Raw genomic sequence first — 19,914 nt, 5'->3', positions numbered from 1 at the left:
GGTTGTCTACTGAGCTGATGGAGGAATGGAACGCCCTACCAGAAGAATTCCTTACTAAGCTTGTGGCCAGTATTTGAGCATATAGCAGTGCACGCATTTCCGTCCGTAGTGATCACACGCGCTATTAGAAACCGTGTCCCACCGTTTGTAATGTCCATGGGACCCTCATAAATCGCGATGACTTCAATGTAGTTATTGTCTTTGAATAAAAGTGTCCTTTGTGTTCGTCTCTTTTCGTATTTCTTTCCGTTAGCATCCCTTCTATACTGTAGCACTTCTTTCTATGTGTGATCCAAGTTGCATCGAGCTATGTTACTAGGCAGTGACACATTCATGCAAAAGCTTTGGACACCAGAGCACATACACCGCGAGACGCTGTCCAGTATATGGCGGAGGATATGTCTCATTAATATTAGTCATTCCCTAGCCTGGACGTTCCATTCGCGCATGAAGATAAAAATGACTGTACGCTTCCTCACGAAACCTAGTCTCGTTTGTCTCATTGTCATTGTTACCGCACCAGAAATACGATTGATATGCTGTCTACTTCGAATACCGGTTCTCTAAGTTAACCCAATAAGGAATCGGGAGATCAACGTCGCCTGTCCTCCAACGGCTCCAATTCAATTTCACTGAGCAATTCTATTATACAGAACTTTTACAATCCTAGCAATACGTTTCTAAATTCATTCCACATCTTTCGTTATGCGGACTTCAGAAAAACCAAAAAACTAAAGCAATACTCTATAACAGGTTGCACTAGAGTTTGTATGGGAACAAATGCACTGAACTTGCTTAAAATTCTCCCAACAAATGTCTTCGATACGCATTTCTTACAACTGTCTTCATGCGTTCGCTCGGTAATGTTACCCCTGATTATCCAATGAAATATTAGGCTCAAGACGTTTACCGCCAATGTCATGGAATGATACAAAAGAAGACTTCGTTTATTTTAAGAATTATCTTTCATTTGTCCCACTTAAGAACAGTTGCAATTAGGTACACGATATGCTTTTTGACAGAACTAAATTATGTTCTGTCACAGAGTTTCACCTTGTACCTACCCGTCTACAACATAAACACAACACAGTGATCTACACGAAAGACATACAGTGATGACACAAATAGTTTAGATAATTAATAAGGTCCTATCTATTTAGAAACTTGAACCAGGTCTCGAGGACTACTATCCATCAATCCTCCGTTTTTCAATGCCCATTTCTCAGAAAATACACTCCTATAGTTTCGCTGAAGTTCTGGGATAAGTGTTATGACTGGATGGTCCAGTGGATGTCATTTGAAGTAGAATACACTGAGAACTGTACGTGGCATTTCGGGATACCAGAAATTTGCGTTATTTTTTTTTAAAGTCATAATGAGCCATTCTGCTATGAAAATATAACGTACATTTCGTATACTCTCTCTACGTTGGTCATTTTTGTCAAAGGTAGTGGAGTTTTTACGACCACCATCATCAAAACGTCACAAATTTAATGTATAATTCGTTGCCATGAAACTCATGAGATCAGTGTCTTCATCAACAAATATTAAATTCCAAGTCTCTTATTACAAGAGAACAGGGCAAGTCTTTAAAATCTGAGAGAACGAACAAGCGATTGTCGAACTGAAGCTAATTTTGGTGATTTGGGAAAGGGAAATGAGTTATCACCATTAACCCATAACCAACGTTTGTGCGATGTGACAATGTTTAGTACTGCAAAGGGCGTCAGAAATATTCCAGGGGTACTTTTATTGTTTCGATAGTGATTTGTATAGAAAAAAATATTAGATAAAATAGACTTGCAACTACTTTTCGCAGATCTGTACAAAACTGTAACACGCTGGAGGAAACTAATTCTGAGCTTTCCCTAACCTAGAGCACAGAAATTAATGGCTTTTCGAAAGAAGCTAGAGCGGAAAGATTCGTATGCCAGAACTGTCCCCTCTCCTCCTGTTTATTTCGTCTGTGTGTGTGAAACGTAATAAAAATTAAGGAAATCGCAAAAAGGCATAAAAACTAACGGTAAAAAGATATGCTGCATTACGTTGCTGGCGATGTCGGTATCCTCCTATATTCAGAGAAGAACTGTAATTATTCGTTTAGAATTTTGATTGATGTGCAGAAGAAACATAGAAAAAAAGATAAACTGAGGTCGTCAAAGAGCGTTATGAGGAGAGTAAACATTGGATATGAATTGCAGCTGCTGAGTAACAAAATGATTACTGTTACAAGAAGTGGTGACAATAGGATTTTAATGGTTATTAAAAGAAAACTGGTGTGACCAAACTAGGCTTCAAATTTAAAAGTAATTCATTAATATAGAAATAAAGAAGATATAGTAGTGACTGGTAAACTATAGGAAAACGGGGACGAAAAAATGGATGCTGTGCAGTGTGGATGTTGTTGTTGTTGTGGTCTTCAGTCCAGAGACTGGTTTGATGCAGCTCTCCATGCTACTCTATCCTGTGCAAGCTGTTTCACCTCCCACTACGTACTGCAGCCTACATCCTTCTGAATCTGCTTAGTGTATTCATCTCTTGGTCTCCCTCTACGATTTTTACCCTCCACGCTGCCCTCCAATACTAAATTGGTGATCCCTTGATGCCTCAGAACATGTCCTAACAACCGATCCCTTCTTCTAGTCTAGCTGTGCCACGAACTCCTCTTCTCCCCAATCCTATTCAGTACCTTCTCATTAGTTATGTGATCAACCCATCTAATCTTCAGCATCCTTCTGTAGCACCACATTTCGAAAGCTTCTATTCTCTTCTTGTCCAAACTATTTATCGTCCATGTTTCACTTCCATACATGGCTACACTCCATACAAATACTTTCAGAAACGACTTCCTGGCACTTAAATCTATACCCGACGTTAACAAATTTCTCTCCTTCAGAAACGCTTTCCTTGCCATTGCCAGTCTACATTTTACATGCTCTCTACTTCGACCATCATCAGTTATTTTGCTCCCCAAATAGCAAAACTCCTTTACTACTTTAAGTGTCTCATTTCCTAATCTAATTCCCTCAGCATCACCCGACTTAATTCGACTACATTCCATTATCCTCGTTTTGCTTTTGTTGATGTTCATCTTATACCCTCCTTTCAAGACACTGTCCATTCCGTTCAACTGCTCTTCCAAGCCCTTTGCTGTCTCTGACAGAATTACAATGTCATCGGCGAACCTCAAAGCTTTTACTTCTTCTCCATGGATTTTAATACCTACTCCGAATTTTTCTCTTGTTTCCTTTACCTTCTTGCTCAATATACAGATTGAACAACATCGGGGACAGGCTACAACCCTGTCTCACTCCCTTCCCAACCACTGCTTCCCTTTCATGTCCCTCGACTCTTATAACTGCCATCTGGTTTCTGTACAAATTGTAAATAGCCTTTCGTTCCCCGTATTTTACCCCTGCCACCTTCCGAATTTGAAAGAGAGTATTCCACTCAACATTGTCAAAAGCTTTCTCTAAGTCTACAAATGCTAGAAACGTAGGTTTGCCTTTTCTTAATCTAGCTTCTAAAATAAGTCGTAGGGTCAGTATTGCCTCACGTGTTCCCATATTTCTACGGAATCCAAACTGATCTTCCCCGAGGTCGGCTTCTACCAGTTTTTCCATTCGTCTGTAAAGAATTGGCGTTAGTATTTTGCAGCCGTGACGTATTGATCTGATAGTTCGGTAATTTGCACCTCCGTCAACGCCTGCTTTCTTTGGGACTGGAATTATTATATTCTTCTTGAAGTCTGAGAGTATTTTGCCTGTCTCATACATTTTGCTCGCCAGATGGTAGAGTTTTATCAGGACTGGGTCTCCCAAGTCTGTCAGTAGTTCTAATGGAATGTTGTCTACTCCCGGGGCCTTGTTTCGACTTAGGTGGATATTCAGTCACAAAAAAACACATGTGTTGATAAAAAGCATTTGAGTAAATAGAAAAAGAAAAAAAAACGAAATCAGGATATTGATTAACACCATACAGATAAGAAATATGAAATTAATTGGACACTAAGTTCAGTACAATTAGAACATACAGAAGAGCATCGAGGGAAAAACCAAGGAAGGAAAAGACGATACAAGTACCGGTACATAAAATTCATACTGAAAATTGTGATCACTGAAATTAAGAGAGTTTTATCTTTTAATTCTTGGATGCCAAATGGTATAACATTTTGGCAAAAATTACCAAAGCTTGTTCACATTGAGACACATACAGACTTCACCTACCCTACTTTCATCTACTTATCCTGTTTTTGGTTTACCCTATTTATTTCACACAAACGCCGACAGGGCAAGTTCCACTAACACACCTTCGCATTTCGTAGCTATTTTAAAATAGGTAAATGCAGTAAATCCTTACGTTGCTTGTTTAATGGTATTATTTGGGTATTATTTTCGTTTTGGAACCTCGTAGTAATTATATTTATTTTTTGACTACTCATGTTTGTTTTCTTTCGACTAGTTCCTGCGACTTGTGCTACGACATCGCTTCTGTCTGTTCGAATAAAAATTTAATTAACAAGCTAACAGCATCAACAGCTGAAACAATATGGACCAGATTATGAGGAGCAGGAAATGTCTGTAATAACATGATGTAGCAGAGCGCGAGACATCAAATAGGGCCGAAATTTCTGCAGAATGATGCCTCACGATGCTCGGTAGTGGACGGCGCTGTAGCCCACGGAGGCGGCACGCTGCGCGCATGCGCAGGGTGGCTCCCGCCTGCTTGCCTCCTCGTCTTTCGTCTCCTCCACTTCTCTCTTCTCCCTCCCACTTGCATTCCTACCCCGCGTTCTCCCAGCCTCCGGTTCGCGCGCAGCCCGGCAGCACACGCGGCTGCTGCGGCGAGCCAGTGCTGCGATGGCTCGCCGCCGGTGCAGAGGTCGGAGCTGGCTTCGCCGCGCGTCTTTCTGGTTGCTGGTGAGTGAACGGGCTAACCGAGCACAAAGACCGAGCGCTCACCTCTCTGGGGCGTCGCCCTGATATCACACGTGCTGCTCTGTCGGAGTAAAGGAGCAGCGCACAGTTATATTATGTTCACAGTCACTCTTGTTGGTGAGCAGTTATGAATAACACGTGTTTTAGATGGAAGATTTTGCAGTATTTCCGAAGAACATTCGCCTCAGTACCACATTTACGCTTATTATGAAAAGTATGATCTTATGGGGTATGAGACGAAATTTGTGACTGGACTGAGAGCTTCTTCATTGGGCGGACGCAACATGTTACCTTGGATGGGGAGTGATCGACAGATGCAGAAGTAACTTTCTGTTCACGTCGTAAATATATTAACCTTGCGGACAATATTAATAGCAAATCTCAGACTTTTCCCAGATAATGCAGTTATGTAGAATGAAGTACAATCTGAACAATGCCGTACAAACATTCAGTCAGACCTTTATACGATTTCAAAGTGATGCGAAGATTGGCAACGTGCTTTAAATTTTCAGAAATGTAAAATTGTGCGCATTGCGAAACAAAAAAACGTTGTCTTCTACGAATATAATAACTGTGAGTCACAGCTGGCATCGGTAAACTCAAATACCTTGCAGTAACACTTAGTAGGGACGTGAAACGGAACAGTCACATAGTCGTGGGTAAAACAGGTGTCAGACTTCGGTTTATTGGTAGACTACCAGGGAAGCACAATCAGTCTGCAAAGGAGGCTGCTTACAATTTACTTGTGCGACTCATCCCAGAAGTGTGTGGGACCCGAAACAAATAGGAATAACAGGGAACATTGAACTTATGCACATAAGGGCAACATGAAATGTTATAGTTTTGTTTCACCCGCGGAAGACTGTCACAGAGATGTTGAAATAACTGAACCGGCAAACTCTTAAAGACAGACGGAAGCGATTTCGAGAAAGACTACTAACAAAGCTTCAAGAACTGTCTTTAAATGATGATTCTAGAAATATATTACAACTCCCTACACATCGTTTCCGTAGCGATAGTGAGGACAAGATTAGATTAATTACAGCAGGCAGAGAGACCTTTAAACAATCATTCTTCCCGCGCTCCATGTGTGATCGAACGGGAAAAGTACTAACAACAGGTACAATGGTATGTACCCTCTGCCACGCACTTCACAGTGGTTTGTAGAGTACAGATGCAGATTTGTGATGCGTTTCGGGCACCTCGTGCTCATTTTTAGCCAATAGGGCCCACTAAAAAAACTGTCACATTTAACAATTCCTTGCTGCAGACCATATGGTGATGTTAATTATATTGCCAGACACTACCATACAAAACCAACTTAGGCGCCATCTTCTCGTTGCTGAGTGTATCATTTTAGGACTTCTTATTGCTGACAATGTCAATCTTCCCACATTTTTCCCGATCTTCTGTCACCCTTTGGCTTGAATGTACATATATTTTCTGGGACAAGGGTGTGGTCGCGTCTACGCAACTGATTTATTAATTCTGTCCTACAGCCCTGCATGCTGTCTCACGCTGAGTATTTGTAATTCTGTTCCTCTGTCTACATTTTTCCCCTGTCTCTTCTTGTCTACCTTCAGCTTTTCTCAAAAACGTAATGCTGGAATTCCGAAAGAGTATATTCCTGGAAGAGACGAGCAACATATTACTTCCTCTCACTTACGTCTCGCGAAATGATCGCAACGAGAAAATCCGAGAAATTACAGTTAATGTGGAAGTTTACCGTCAATCCCCCACGCACCATTTGCAAATGGAACAGGGAAAGGAGGGAGGGGGTGGATAGAGATAGTGGTATCAGAAGTGTCCTTTGCCACACACCGTAAGATGGCTTGCAGAGTACAGATGTAGGTGTACTATACGTAAACCATTTTGCTTCTTTTTCATTAGAATTCACATTTGACTTCCATATAGTAAAGCAGGAATATCCATTAGCTGAAAGTCATCACAGTCTCTCTCCTTACATTTTTTATATTTCTGGAACGTGTACCACCAACACAATTGTATACTTAAGACAATTTTCTGATAATTTGAACTTCTACTGATATGTTATTATGACAGGCAGGTTTTTTCCTGATGTAACTAATACATACATTATCTCCATGTTTCTGTGGTGGTGAACTTTGGTGAACTTTTTTCTGTTTTCTCTTCATTCAGTCTTTCGAATATGTCATTATAAGAAAATTTATACTGAATGCTAAAATTAACTGAATCTTTAGACCGCTCACTACACAGTTCCCGTTAAATTTGTGCGAAATTATCTTTCGTGTTACGTCTACCACATTTACATCTGCACTGAGTACGTCATCGTACACTGTGTAGTGGAGGTTATACACTGCATCAGCAGCAATCGCCCTCTCATCCATTTTTTCACAGATGAGTGATGTGCGTGGAAAATCGATTATCAGCGCACCTCCGTGTAAGTCCGAATTTATCTAATTTTACCGTTGCAGTCATTAAAAGAGATGTGCATGGGTTGAAGTAACCCGCTTTTTGCACTCGGCTTGGAACTCTCAGACATGCAGTTTAAAAATGAAGCCCTTCCATAACGAATAAATGCCTTTCTGATAGCAACTACCACTTGAATTTGTTGAACAATTTTTGTGACGCTCTTCGTAATGTAAGTAGCCTTTCTTTGAATCTTTTCTATTTTTTCGGAGTACTTTGTGAGGGTTCCAGGCGTGTGGATAACAGAACAGCCATGAGTCGGTGAGACGATAGCTTTCTAACCGACCTCTTTCGTACAAGATTTACTCTTAATTAGTACCACTCCAATCCACCTCAATCTGGAAACTGTTTTCCCTTACAACAGATTTATACAGAATCTCTAACTTAAAGTGCTCCGGATTTATACCCCAAAATATTTAATGGCCCTGTCTGATCCCATTGATCGATCGTCGGTAGTATAGCTACACTATTCTAGTGACTGATCACTGATTGTGTCCCGCTTATTTAGTCGTATTATATTTTGTATCTAGAGTTGGTCATCTATAATTGCTTCCGCGTTTAGCAACAATCTTTCAAATCTCAGGCATCGCTGCTGTAGAATACCAAGGGAATACATGCAGCTATTCTTAGCTGGTTAGTAAGGAACATGACGGCGAATTTTGCGCCGTTTTTCTACACATCTCGCAGCAGCGTGCCAGTCGCTTGTAATTTCTAAGGCTCTCGTCTCCCTAAACCTTGATGAAGGGACAGTGGACTCCGACCTTCCTAAACAAAGCATCTCGTCTTCTGAATAAAACAAAAAAAATCCAGATCCAAGCCAGCTAATTTACTAGAAACGCAGTCACTATTTTGAGTTGCAAATTCCATCATACTTTACACTCGGTCTCTATTATCACTCTAATAAAAATCAGTTTTTAATAAACCAGGTTTTTAAATTGGACAAAAAAGTTTAAAAAATTCTTCCTAGCCCTGTGCACGTTTCTAAGCCTATATGAATTGTCCTGAAAATTTGTGACAGAACATTTTTAATATCTACTAAAATACTTATAGGATTTAAAACACGAGAACGTGAGGCGCGTGCAATGAATATATTAGGAAGAAGGTGAACTCGTATTTACGCATTAATTACGTATTACATGCGCCCCACATGTTCCCTTTTAAATCTTACAGTAGGTTCATTCACAGTCACAAATTTTAAGGACAATTTGTATGGCCTTAGGAACTTTACAGGGCTGGGAGAAATTATTTAAAATTTTTAGTCCGATTTAAAAACATGGTAGATTAAAAGCTGATTTTTATTTAAATAATTTTTTCTGAATTTTAGTCTTGTGTGTGAGAAATTTTTCAGTCCATTTCTAACATTCTGATGAGATTACAAATGTGTTAAATTCCAGATTTATTTCAGTTTCTCTTCACCTACGTCAACCAATACATTGCTCCCTCCAACGTATATCTCGCGAAAATACCGTGAAGGCAAAAATTAGAGAGATTTTAGTTCAAACGGGAGCTTCCCAGTAAATCAAATATGAATTAAACATGCTATGTAGTTAATGAGTACCAAACCACCAACAATGTACGTTCAGAGGTCTGCTATGATAAGCAGGAGTACCTGCGAAATTTGTCAGTGATGAAATTAGCGTTCACAGTTCTCGTCGAGCATAAAAGAAAACGGGTATTTAATTTCCAATGTTCGCCTGTTCAGTAACAGCTTCACGTCTTCTCTCATCGTTGTCTTACTACAGGTACTGCTAGTACTACATTTTGCTGCTCTAAAACACGACTTGTTCCTAAGTTCTCAACAGTCCTTTCATTGCTGTTAGCAAAATATGACGCTGCAAACTAAGCGAAAGATTCAGCCACTCTTAGCGGAATGTAGCACAGCTTCTTTGCTTTCAAGCTATCAAGTTTTCTAAGCCACCTATGTAGGGAAGATAAGACACGCTGGTTGCGGTGGTGTTTAATTCTGCGGTAGTCGCTTATCATCCTGGTGGTAGAAATTGTGGTAGTATCTGGCTAGCAAGGGTAGAGGTCGTAGTGTATAGTTCTTAATCGCCATACTTTCGGATAATCGCTTAATTTAAGTTCCAGACGCTTCGCAGTGTCTTGCGCTAATGAACCAAAACATTATTACTACCCGCTTAATAGCGCGTTGGTCCACGTTCGGGACGCAATACAGCGACACTCTACGTGGCATGGCTTATTTATAGTCCTTTGTAAGTGTCCGGAGGTATGTAGCAGCAGATGTCTACAGACATATCACACAGTTCCCGAAAATTACGGGCGAGTAGTTTCTTAGCTCACAGCTGGCGCCCGGTAGCGTCCCAGAAGTGTTCGATCTAGCTCTGATCGTGCTAATTCTGTGCCTCCGTCATTAAGTGACTTCATTATCTTGTTCCTCACACCATTTTAGCACGAATCTGGCCTTGTGACACGGGTAGATATCCTGCTGAGAGATGGCATCCCATCGGGCAAGACATCAAGAATGAACAGTTGCAAGTGATTCGCAATAACGTTCATGAAGTCCACAGCTGTTATGATGACTTCGTTACTACCTCAGGTTAGGTGGAAGCTCCGGGGAATATCAGCCATAGCATAATACTCACCAACAGCGTGCGTTCATGGCGCAGTGCGTATTTCGAGAAACTGTTGGCCTGAATGCCGTATCTACCACCGACCTGGCGTAACAACAAACGGTATTCATTCGGCCTGGCGACACGTTTCCATTGATTCACCGTCCAGTGCCGATGAGCCTCTGCCCACTGCAATTACGAGGGGCGTTAATAAATAATTCAGCACATTTTTCTTTTCTGAAGCCAGGTTGGTTTTATTCGCTATTCAAATACACAATATTATTCCCCAATCTTTTGGCTACAGAACTCTAGTTTTCAACATAATCTCCCTTCATTGCGACGACCTTACGCCGCCTTACTGGGAGGGTCTGTAAGCACGCATGGTACCATTCCACTAGTCGAAATCGGAGCCAACGTCTTGCTGCATCAATAACTTACCCATCATCCTAGTTCTGCTTCCTACGGAGTGCAACCTTCATTGGGCCAAACAGATGGAAGTCGGGAGGCACGGGGGAGATTGGACTGCTTTGCGCGGTCTTGTTGCGATGATGACAGACGCCTTGCCCAACGACTCGACTCGCTTTTGTTCACTGTAAGGTCTCTATAGACGATTTGCAAGCGCCTATGAACATTTGCGATGCTGTGGTTATGCGCCAATGACAGCTCTTTTCTTGGAACGCACCTCCGCGACAGACGCCATTTTGAAGACTATGTGTAGCGCCGCCACCAATCGAAACTTCATGAAATAATAGGGGCTGAAGCAGGAACAGTCCACGGTCTTTCATAACAAATTTCGCATTTTTTTCAACCGGAGTTGGCCGAGAAAAGAATGTGTTGCATTACTTATTGAACGACTCTCGTACAGTTGACGATGTCTTTGTGTCAACATGGAAAAGTGTAGGGGTCGTTTGCTCCGGAATCTCATGTTCAGCAACGTGTGCTGAACCGTATGCTTCAAAACAGTTGCACCTGCTCTAGGGCTGTATCCTGTCTTCAGACCTGCCACATATCGTCGCCTATCCTGCTTTACAGAGCGGGCAAGCCTCCGACGTTCACATTACGTGATGAGGCGCGGACGTCCAACATCTAATCGTGGTTTTACCAGCCTTCAACTATTTTCCATAGATGCCCACGACAGTAGCACGCAAACAGCCGACCAGCTTCGCCATTTACGAGATGCTCTTTCCCAGGCGCCTGTCCTTCGTCAAAGTCACGAAAGCCAGTTGATTTCACCATCCTATTCGTAGCCTGTATCGTTGCTAGAATGACTCCATATTCGATTCTGTTTCCCTTATATACTTTCCTTACCGCACCACATGCCCTCATCGCCATCAAGCAGCAGTCAATCTCGCGCTTGGCGATGGTCATGTTGTTTTGCCTCATTACTGAATGCAGTGAAAAAATGAGAAAGTTAAGCTCGACGCCTTCCTTAATGCTATTCGAAAGGAGACAGTATCCTCTCCTTTCGTTGTCAATATCTCACACAGTACTTTGAAGACACTCCAATCCACACGCACTCATCACGGTCGACGTCCGCAGCTCGTGGTCTAGTGACGCCGGCACGGTAGCTCAGCGTGTTCGGTCAGAGGGCCGATTGTCCTCTGTAATAAAAAAACTGAGTAAAGGAATCAACGATCAACTTGAACGATTGTCATGTGACGTCCGCCCAGACCAAGTGCCACGAACTACACTGGACAAAATGAAAAATAATAAAAAAGTAGCTAGCGTTGCTGCCTCTGGATCACGAGGGTTCCCGGCTGGGTTGGGGATTTTTCTCTATCCGGGGACTGTGTGTTTGTTTTGTCCTCATCACTCGTGAAAGTGGCTAAATTGGACTGTGTAAAGACTGGGACTTTGTACGGGCGCTGATAACCGAGCAGTTGAGCGCCCCGCGAACTAACCATCATCACAGTCCACTACACTAAAACAGTCACACTTACAACCTAGCACTCACTCTTCGTAAGGGAAAGATACCCAATGAATCCGAATAAAGAAAGTTATTCTTATATAGGCGACTTTACCTGAAGGGATATCCCAGACGACAGTTCCACACGACATGTATTGTTTCTAGCACTGACCAACTCAGACATGCTGACCTGAAGCTTCAGTTCGTTTGGTGTCCGAATCATCAGTCCTCCTAACACGCATTTCTTTTCTATAAGCCATTTCAGTGATCCAAATAATGACGATCACTGACGATAGTGCTCGTCAGTCTTTAATAACACGACACAGTCATTCAATGTCTTTGGACCAGATCCGCAGTAAAATGTTTCAAAGACATGACATGATGTTTTCTTTAGCGTACTCCTCGAAGACCTTTAACATTGCCCTTCAGAATAAGGTATACATCTTGAAGACAAATACAGTTTCAGCTTTTAATACTGTTCAGCAGTTTTCTTTTTGCAGTCTACCCATAACAGCACTTGGCCTCACAATCTACGAAACAGGCAAACTCAGCCACTTGCTGTTCCTGCCATTCTTGGAGTAGGATTGATGTACTGGAAGAAGCTTCGGGATCCAGACGTGGCAAGTTTTCGGTTTTCTTCGCACTTCATCTTCATCCAGAGATGTGTAATAGTCAAGTTGAATTCAATAATTAACTTATTAGGCTTACAGAAAATTTTGTGCTTTCGGTAAAAAATTTCCAGGAATGTGACTGCGTTGTCATATTGCCATAGTGATCGATATTTCGGCGAGTGTTCCAAGGGCACTTCATTTGGTCCGGGGAGGATGGGAAGCTCATTTACTACTTGTCGAAAGCCACGTTAAATATTGTGTACTAGAGCTCATCCTACTGTTATCATAGCTTATCAAGTTTTTGATGCTAAACTAAGAGTACACGATCAAAATAAGCTCCTGCATATGGAATAAACGAAAAACAAATCTAGGAACAAGGGGGTCATTGTGTCCCCCTCCCCCGTCATCTAAATTTCTGTTTCACATTTGTCTCGGTCAGTGAACCCTATCTGTAAGATTCTCCCACCTTGCACTGTTCTTCTTACACTATTTCGTCTTTCGTTCCTTCGATGTGATTAAGCGATTTTTTCTTTCCGTATTTTTTCGTAAACTCTTTCTCCAGTGACTGCCTACATCATTTACACATGAATTGTTTCCTTTCTCCTGCCTTAAAACTGCATCCAGCCTTACACACGTTATTCGTAGATCAGCGCCTCAGGGATTCATCGGTGTTTTTATAAGCGAGTCCGTTGCCCAACACATGTATTATTAGGTTGGTGCAAAAGTTCTTAGCGTTTTTGTTTTGCATGTCGGTATTACAGTTACAATGGGTTTATTTATCTATTGTCATCTTTTATTTGTAGTCCACTGTTATTATTTGAGTTGCCATTTTGTCATTTGGAGATCGTAAGTGGAGTTGTGGACGCTATAAAATGGAGTGCCAAGTGCAGAAATCAAAACAATTCCGACATATTCTTCTGTATGAGTTCAGTACAGTGGCGACAGCAGCAGAGTCAACAAGAAACATTTGCGCCATGTCTGAGGATAATGCTATGGCACAGAAACACGGCGAGACTATGGTTTTCTCCTTTTAAGGAGGTTCGTTATGACATTAGGGGCTCTCCAGTTCGGGGTACTCAAGAACTTGCAAATGCGATGAACTGTGATCATTCCACCATTGTACGACATTTGCCTGCAAAGGGGAACGTTTCAAAATTGGGTGTTTGGGTACCGCATGCTCTAAGCCAAAATCACAAAAATCAGTGGGCGACCATATCTGCATCTCTGCTTGCTCACCACCATCTGGCTCGTGATCAACACCGACCGTTCCTATCCTGTATCATTACAGGTGACGAGAAATGGCGTCTTTATGCTAACATAAGGAAAAGGAAGGAATGCTTGAGCCCACTCCCCGTACAAAGACCTATGCGCCACAAAAGATAATACAGTATTTTCAACAACTGAGACTTCGTGCAGACGCAATCCAAGAACAATGACCAGGAAGACTGAGTGATGCTGCTCCACGATAACGGCCGCCAGCATTCTGCCAGACTGACAAAAAAGACTGTACAGGAGTTGGGTTGGGAAGTCATCCCGCACCCACCTCAGCTGATCTTGCGGCCTCACATTTTCACCTCTTCCGCTCACTAACGAACAACCTTCTAGGAACTTACTTTCCGGATGAAAACGCGCTCCGAACATGGTTCCACGAGTTCTTTGCCATAAAACTACGTGATTTCCACAGTCGCGGAATCGAAAAGTCACTCCAGCGTTGCCAGACTGTTGTAAATAGTGAAGGAGAAAATATTCTTAATGACTAAAGTCTCCGTTATGTTTATCTGTTGTGTTCCTTGAAACACTACGAGCTTATGCACCAACCCAACATTTCTGCGTCTTTCGGGTCATAAGGGAAATTCATGATTATACAGTGTTTTTATTTAAAGCTGCCTGATCTGTGATGTAGAGCTATTTCGAGTTAACCTTAGCTTTCAGGTCTAATATTAACATCTTTTAGCACAATGTGACACACTAGAGAATCCAATAATTCACGTTGTTTCGAAACAAGAAGGACTTGTGGCAATAACCTGTTCAGCTTCAGAAGTTCAAAGGCCTGGCCCTGACAAATGTATAACCGTTAACCCTTCCTTGTTGACCCCACATCCATCTGTGTTAGTCTGCAGTTGAGAAGAGCGAGCTGACTCATCAGGCCGTGTTAGAATGTCATCCGACGTACAGACAACCACTAAAACAATTATGATTTAATTCCCCTCTCTGTCTATCCATCATCATTTTGATAGTAAGATCCAAAACGTCTGAGAAACCTTTTGAAGAAAGCCAACAGTTTAACGTTACGTCGACATCCAGATAATTAAAGATGAAGCGTTAACCCGAACACGAACGCAGACTTAATTAAGGAACAAACTTGGGATATAACTCAAGAAATTTTGTGAAAGAAGCACGTAAAACTTAAATCCAATTCAGTGTGCACGTTCGGTCAGTGAAACAATCCGAGCCAAGGTACAATGTAATTTACGTAGTAACCTTTGCACTCAAAATACCGCTTTCGTTTTAGCCTTATAGATCCCGATATCAGATTGTTTGTATAGAGTTAAGTGGTGAAAAACACGCTATAGGCCGACATGTTTTGTTGCTAATTATGAGCAGCCATCGCACTGACTGTGACTGATATCCTACACACCCCGTAAGCAGTAAAGACGCCACCTAATGACGTAAAGAAATAGTCACAAAGAAACGAAGAAATCTTACACTGAGATGACAAAAATCTTGGGGTACCTCCTAATATCCTGTCGGAACTCCTTCTGCCAGACGGAGTGCAGCAACTTGACATGGCATGGACTCAACGAGTGGTTGGAAGTCCCCTGTAGAAATATTGAGCCATGCTGTCACTGTAGCCAACCATAAATGCGAAAGTCTTGCCGGAGCAGAATTTTGTGCACGAACAGATCTCTCGATTATGTCCCCTATATGTTCGATGTGATTCATGTCAGGCGATCTGGGTGGCCAAATCATTCGCTCAAATTGGTCTCAATGTTGTTCGAACCAATCATGGACTATTTTGGCCCTGTGAGCAAGTGCATTGTCATCCATAAAAATTACTTCGTTGTTTGGGAATATGAAGTCCACGAATGGCTGCAAATGGCCTCCAAGTAGCCGAACACACCCATTTCCAGTTCACACCATTATGGAGCCATCACTAGCTTTAACAGTGCGTTTTTCATAACCTGGGTCCTAGGCTTCGTGGGATGTACGCCACGTTCTAACCCTATCATCAGTTCTTACCTAGTGAAATCGGGACTCATATTACCAGACCACGGTTTTCGAGTCTTCTACGGTCCAATCGACATGGTCACGAGCCCAGCAGAGCCAGGCAGTTGAGCGTCCCACAAACCAAAAACCAAACGAGCCGGCCGGCCGTGTGGCCGAGCGGTTCTAGGCGCTTCAGTCTGGAACCGCGCGACCGCTACGGTCGCAGGTTCGAATCCTGTCTCGGGCATGGATGTGTGTGATGTCCTTAGGTTAGTTAGGTTTAAGTAGTTCTAAGTTCTAGGGGACTGATGACCTCAGATGTTGAGTCCCACAGTGCTCAGAGCCATTTGAACCATTTGAACCAAACGAGCCCAGGAGAGGAGCAGCAGGCAAGGTCGTGCTGTTAGCGAAGGCACTCGCGTCGATCGTCTGCCGCCATAGCCCATTAACGCCATTGTCCTAAAGGATAGGTTCGTCGTACGTCCCACATTGATTTCTGAGCCTGTTTCTTGTCTGTTAGCACTGACAACTCTACGCAAATGTCGCTCCTCTCGGTCGTTAAGTAAAGGCCGTCGGCCACTGCGTTGTCTGTGGTGAGATGTAATGCCTGAAATCTAGTATTCTAGGCACGTTCTTGACACCGTGGATCTAGGAATATTGAATTCCCTAACGATGCATCTAGCTCCAACTACGAGGCGTGTTTTTTAAGTAAGTACAGTTTTGAAATTAAATAAAGACGTGCTAAGATATCTCAATAATTTTATTTTTACATGAAAGCCTGTACCTTTATCTACGCACTGACGCCATTACAGTCTGATTCTACCTTGTTTACTTTGTGTACTGAGTGTTTAAGATGTCTCAGATAATCGTGAGTCCCGCCGTCTATGAAGTACGGGCTGTTATAAGATTTCTTAGTGCTAAAGGCCTAGAAGCGATCGATATTCATCGTGAGATCTGTGCAGTATACGGAGAGAACATTATGAGTGATTGAATGTTAAGAAAGTGGGTGAGAGCATTTAAAGTTGGCCGCACAAATGTGCATGATGAACAACGGAGTGGGCGTCCTTCGGTCGTTAATGAAAGTTTGGTGCAGGAAGTGAACAATAAGGTGAGAGAAAACAGACGCTTTACGATTTCCTTCTTGCGGGATGACTTTCCTAATGTTTCTCGTAGTGTTTTGTATGACATTGTGACCGAGCACTTGAATTACCGAAAATTGTGCGCACGTTGGGTACCGAAAATGTTGACGGATGCACACAAAACCAAAAGTTTAGACAGTGCATTGACTTTCCTTGAGCGGTACCACAACGACGGTGATGATTTCTTAACCCAAATTGTTACGGGCGATGAAACATGGGTGGCCTACGTCACACCAGAATCAAAGCAAAAGTCCATGGAAGTTGAGCAAGGGCATCGTTTTGCTGCAAGACAATGTCCGCCCGCATTTGGTGAATCAGACCAAAGATCTCATCACATCTTTTCGATGGGAAACTCTAGATCCTCTGTACAGCCCCGATCTTGCGCCCAGTGGCTACCATCTGTTCCTGCACTTGAAGAAACACCTGGGCGGTCAGCGTCTTCAAGACGATGACGAAGACAAAACAGTGGTGATGTAGTGGTTAACGAGTCAGGCGGCAGACTTCTATGAGGAGGGTATTCAAAAACTGGCACAGCGTTATGACAAGTGCCTCAATATTGACTGAAATTATGTAGAAAAGTAGATTAAGGTACAGGCTTTCATGTAAAAATAAAATTATTAAGATATCTTAGCATGTGTTTTTTTAATTTCAAAACGGTACTTAATTATAAAACACGCCTCGTACCATTCCGCGTTCAAAGGCTGTTAATTCCCGTCGTGCCGCCTTAATCGCGTCGGTAACCTTTTCACATGAATCATCCGAGTACAAATCACACTCTGCACTGCCTTTTTATAACTTGTGTACTCGATACCACCGCCATCTGTACAGGGCTATTACAAATGATTGAAGCGATTTCATAAATTCACTGTAGCTCCATTCATTGACATATGGTCACGACACACTACAGATACGTAGAAAAACTCATAAAGTTTTGTTCGGCTGAAGCCGCACTTCAGGTTTCTGCCGCCAGAGCGCTCTAGAGCGCAGTGAGACAAAATGGCGACAGGAGCCGAGAAAGCGTATGTCGTGCTTGAAATGCACTCGCATCAGTCAGTCATAACAGTGCAACGACACTTCAGGACGAAGTTCAACAAAGATCCACCAACTGCTAACTCCATTCGGCGATGGTATGCGCAGTTTAAAGCTTCTGGATGCCTCTGTAAGGGGATATCAACGTGTCGGCCTGCAGTGAGCGAAGAAACGGTTGAACGCGTGCGGGCAAGTTTCACGCGTAGCCCCCGGAAGTCGACGAATAAAGCAAGCAGGGAGCTAAACGTACCACAGCCGACGGTTTGGAAAATCTTACGGAAAAGGCTAAAGCAGAAGCCTTACCGTTTACAATTGCCACACGCGCTGACACCCGATGACAAAGTCAAACTCTTTGAATTTTCGGCGCGGTTGCAACAGCTCATGGAAGAGGATGCGTTCAGTGCGAAACTTGTTTTCAGTGATGAAGCAACATTTTTTCTTAATGGTGAAGTGAACAGACACAATGTGCGAATCTGGGTGGTAGAGAATCCTCACGCATTCGTGCAGCAAATTCGCAATTCACCAAAAGTTAACGTGTTTTGTGCAATCTCACGGTTTAAAGTTTACGGCCCCTTTTTCTTCTTCGAAAAAAACGTTACAGGACACGTGTATCTGGACATGCTGGAAAATTGGCTCATGCCACAACTGGAGACCGACAGCGCCGACTTCATCTTTCAACAGGATGGTGCTCCACCGCACTTCCATCATGATGTTCGACATTTCTTAAACAGGAGATTGGAAAACCGATGGATCGGTCGTGGTGGAGATCATGATCAGCAATTCATGTCATGGCCTCCACGCTCTCCCGACTTAACCCCATGTGATTTCTTCCTGTGGGGTTATGTGAAAGATTCAGTGTTTAAACCTCCTCTACCAAGAAACGTGCCAGAACTGCGAGCTCGCATCAACGATGCTTTCGAACTAATTGATGGGGACATGCTACGCCGAGTGTGGGAGGAACTTGATTATCGGCTTGATGTCTGCCGAATCACTAAAGGGGCACATATCGAACATTTGTGAATGCCTAAAAAAACTTTTTGAATTTTTGTATGTGTGTGCAAAGCATTGTGAAAATATCTCAAATAATAAAGTTATTGTAGAGCTGTGAAATCGCTTCAATCATTTGTAATAACCCTGTATATGTGCATATCGCTATCCCATAACTTCTGTCATCTCAATGTATTACGAAAATCACCAAGGTTGTAAATACCAGTCCCAAAAGCCTGTCCTGTGCATTCCCCAGTTTGATTCGAACAGTTCTGATCACAACCGCGGCAGGTCCCGGCTCGCGGCAGCCGCGCGCCAGCCACCGTTCGGCGCGGCTGCCTTGACCTCGGCTACGACCGGCTCTCCGCACGGTCTGGTCTGCGGCGCCGCGGAACAGTCTGGGGGCACGCCCGCCGCGTCGTCGCTGGTGGTGCGGCATTGTGTGGGGGAAGCGCTCGCCGCCCCGACAGATTAGATACTGGCAGCGCTCTCCGCGGCGTTACTGCTAGGCGCGCCGCTCGGGGAGCCTTGTCAGGCGCCGGGCCTGGCAGCACTCAGACGCCCGGTGCTGGCGAGGACTCCGTCTCAAACTTCCTCTTGTTTGTGACGCGACAAAACTTGGCAAACTGCGCCCGGCTGGTCTTATTCCTTCGCCCCGTTGTCCCCTCTGTAAACTGTTTGTAGGGAAGCAGCTTACTCACGCCATATAAAATTCATATGCTTTCCATTGTGTGCCGGCCTAGTCCGCTGTAACTAGCAATGACGTCACGAATGTTGCGCAATACCTTAAAATTAAAGTAAATAATCTGAAAAGTTAAAATGCCGGCCAGAGTGGCCGAGCGGTTCTAGGCGCTACAGCCTGGAACCGCGCGACTGCTATGGTCGCAGGTTCGAATCCTGCCTCGGGCATGGATGTGTGTGATGTCCTTAGGTTAGTTAGGTTGAGAGGCACCCACATGCCTTGCTCATACTGTGGCATCAAGCAGTCAGGCCTGCAAGATGAGTAGTGTGCCAAGCGAGTGGATTCATTCTTATTTATCGAGTAACATGAACTCTAGTACTCACACTTAAGTTACAAGT

The 19,914-nt window shown here is 43.2% G+C and overlaps 1 protein-coding gene across 2 annotated transcripts in view; it reads left to right on the top strand.

Annotated features, from left to right (window-relative positions):
- Nucleotides 1-4,813: 4,813 nt before the first annotated feature.
- The window catches only part of LOC126419002 (NADPH oxidase 4-like), a 203,503-nt gene continuing 188,402 nt past the window's right edge, over nucleotides 4,814-19,914 (top strand). The window contains exon 1 of one of the 2 annotated variants that reach the window (XM_050086052.1): nucleotides 4,814-4,919. In XM_050086052.1, the coding sequence (XP_049942009.1) occupies nucleotides 4,860-4,919 (60 nt within the window). In that variant the 5' untranslated portion in view covers nucleotides 4,814-4,859. Of the gene's footprint in view, nucleotides 4,920-4,945; nucleotides 5,055-19,914 lie in introns of those variants that run through there. The other variant, XM_050086053.1, reaches the window with a different exon arrangement.

The sequence above is a fragment of the Schistocerca serialis genome, chromosome 9 (genome assembly GCF_023864345.2).
Source record: "Schistocerca serialis cubense isolate TAMUIC-IGC-003099 chromosome 9, iqSchSeri2.2, whole genome shotgun sequence".
In the NCBI taxonomy this organism is placed as follows: Eukaryota; Metazoa; Arthropoda; class Insecta; order Orthoptera; family Acrididae; genus Schistocerca; species Schistocerca serialis.
The sequence above is the reverse complement of the archived record's forward strand: the minus strand, read 5'-3'. Positions and strand labels throughout refer to the sequence as shown.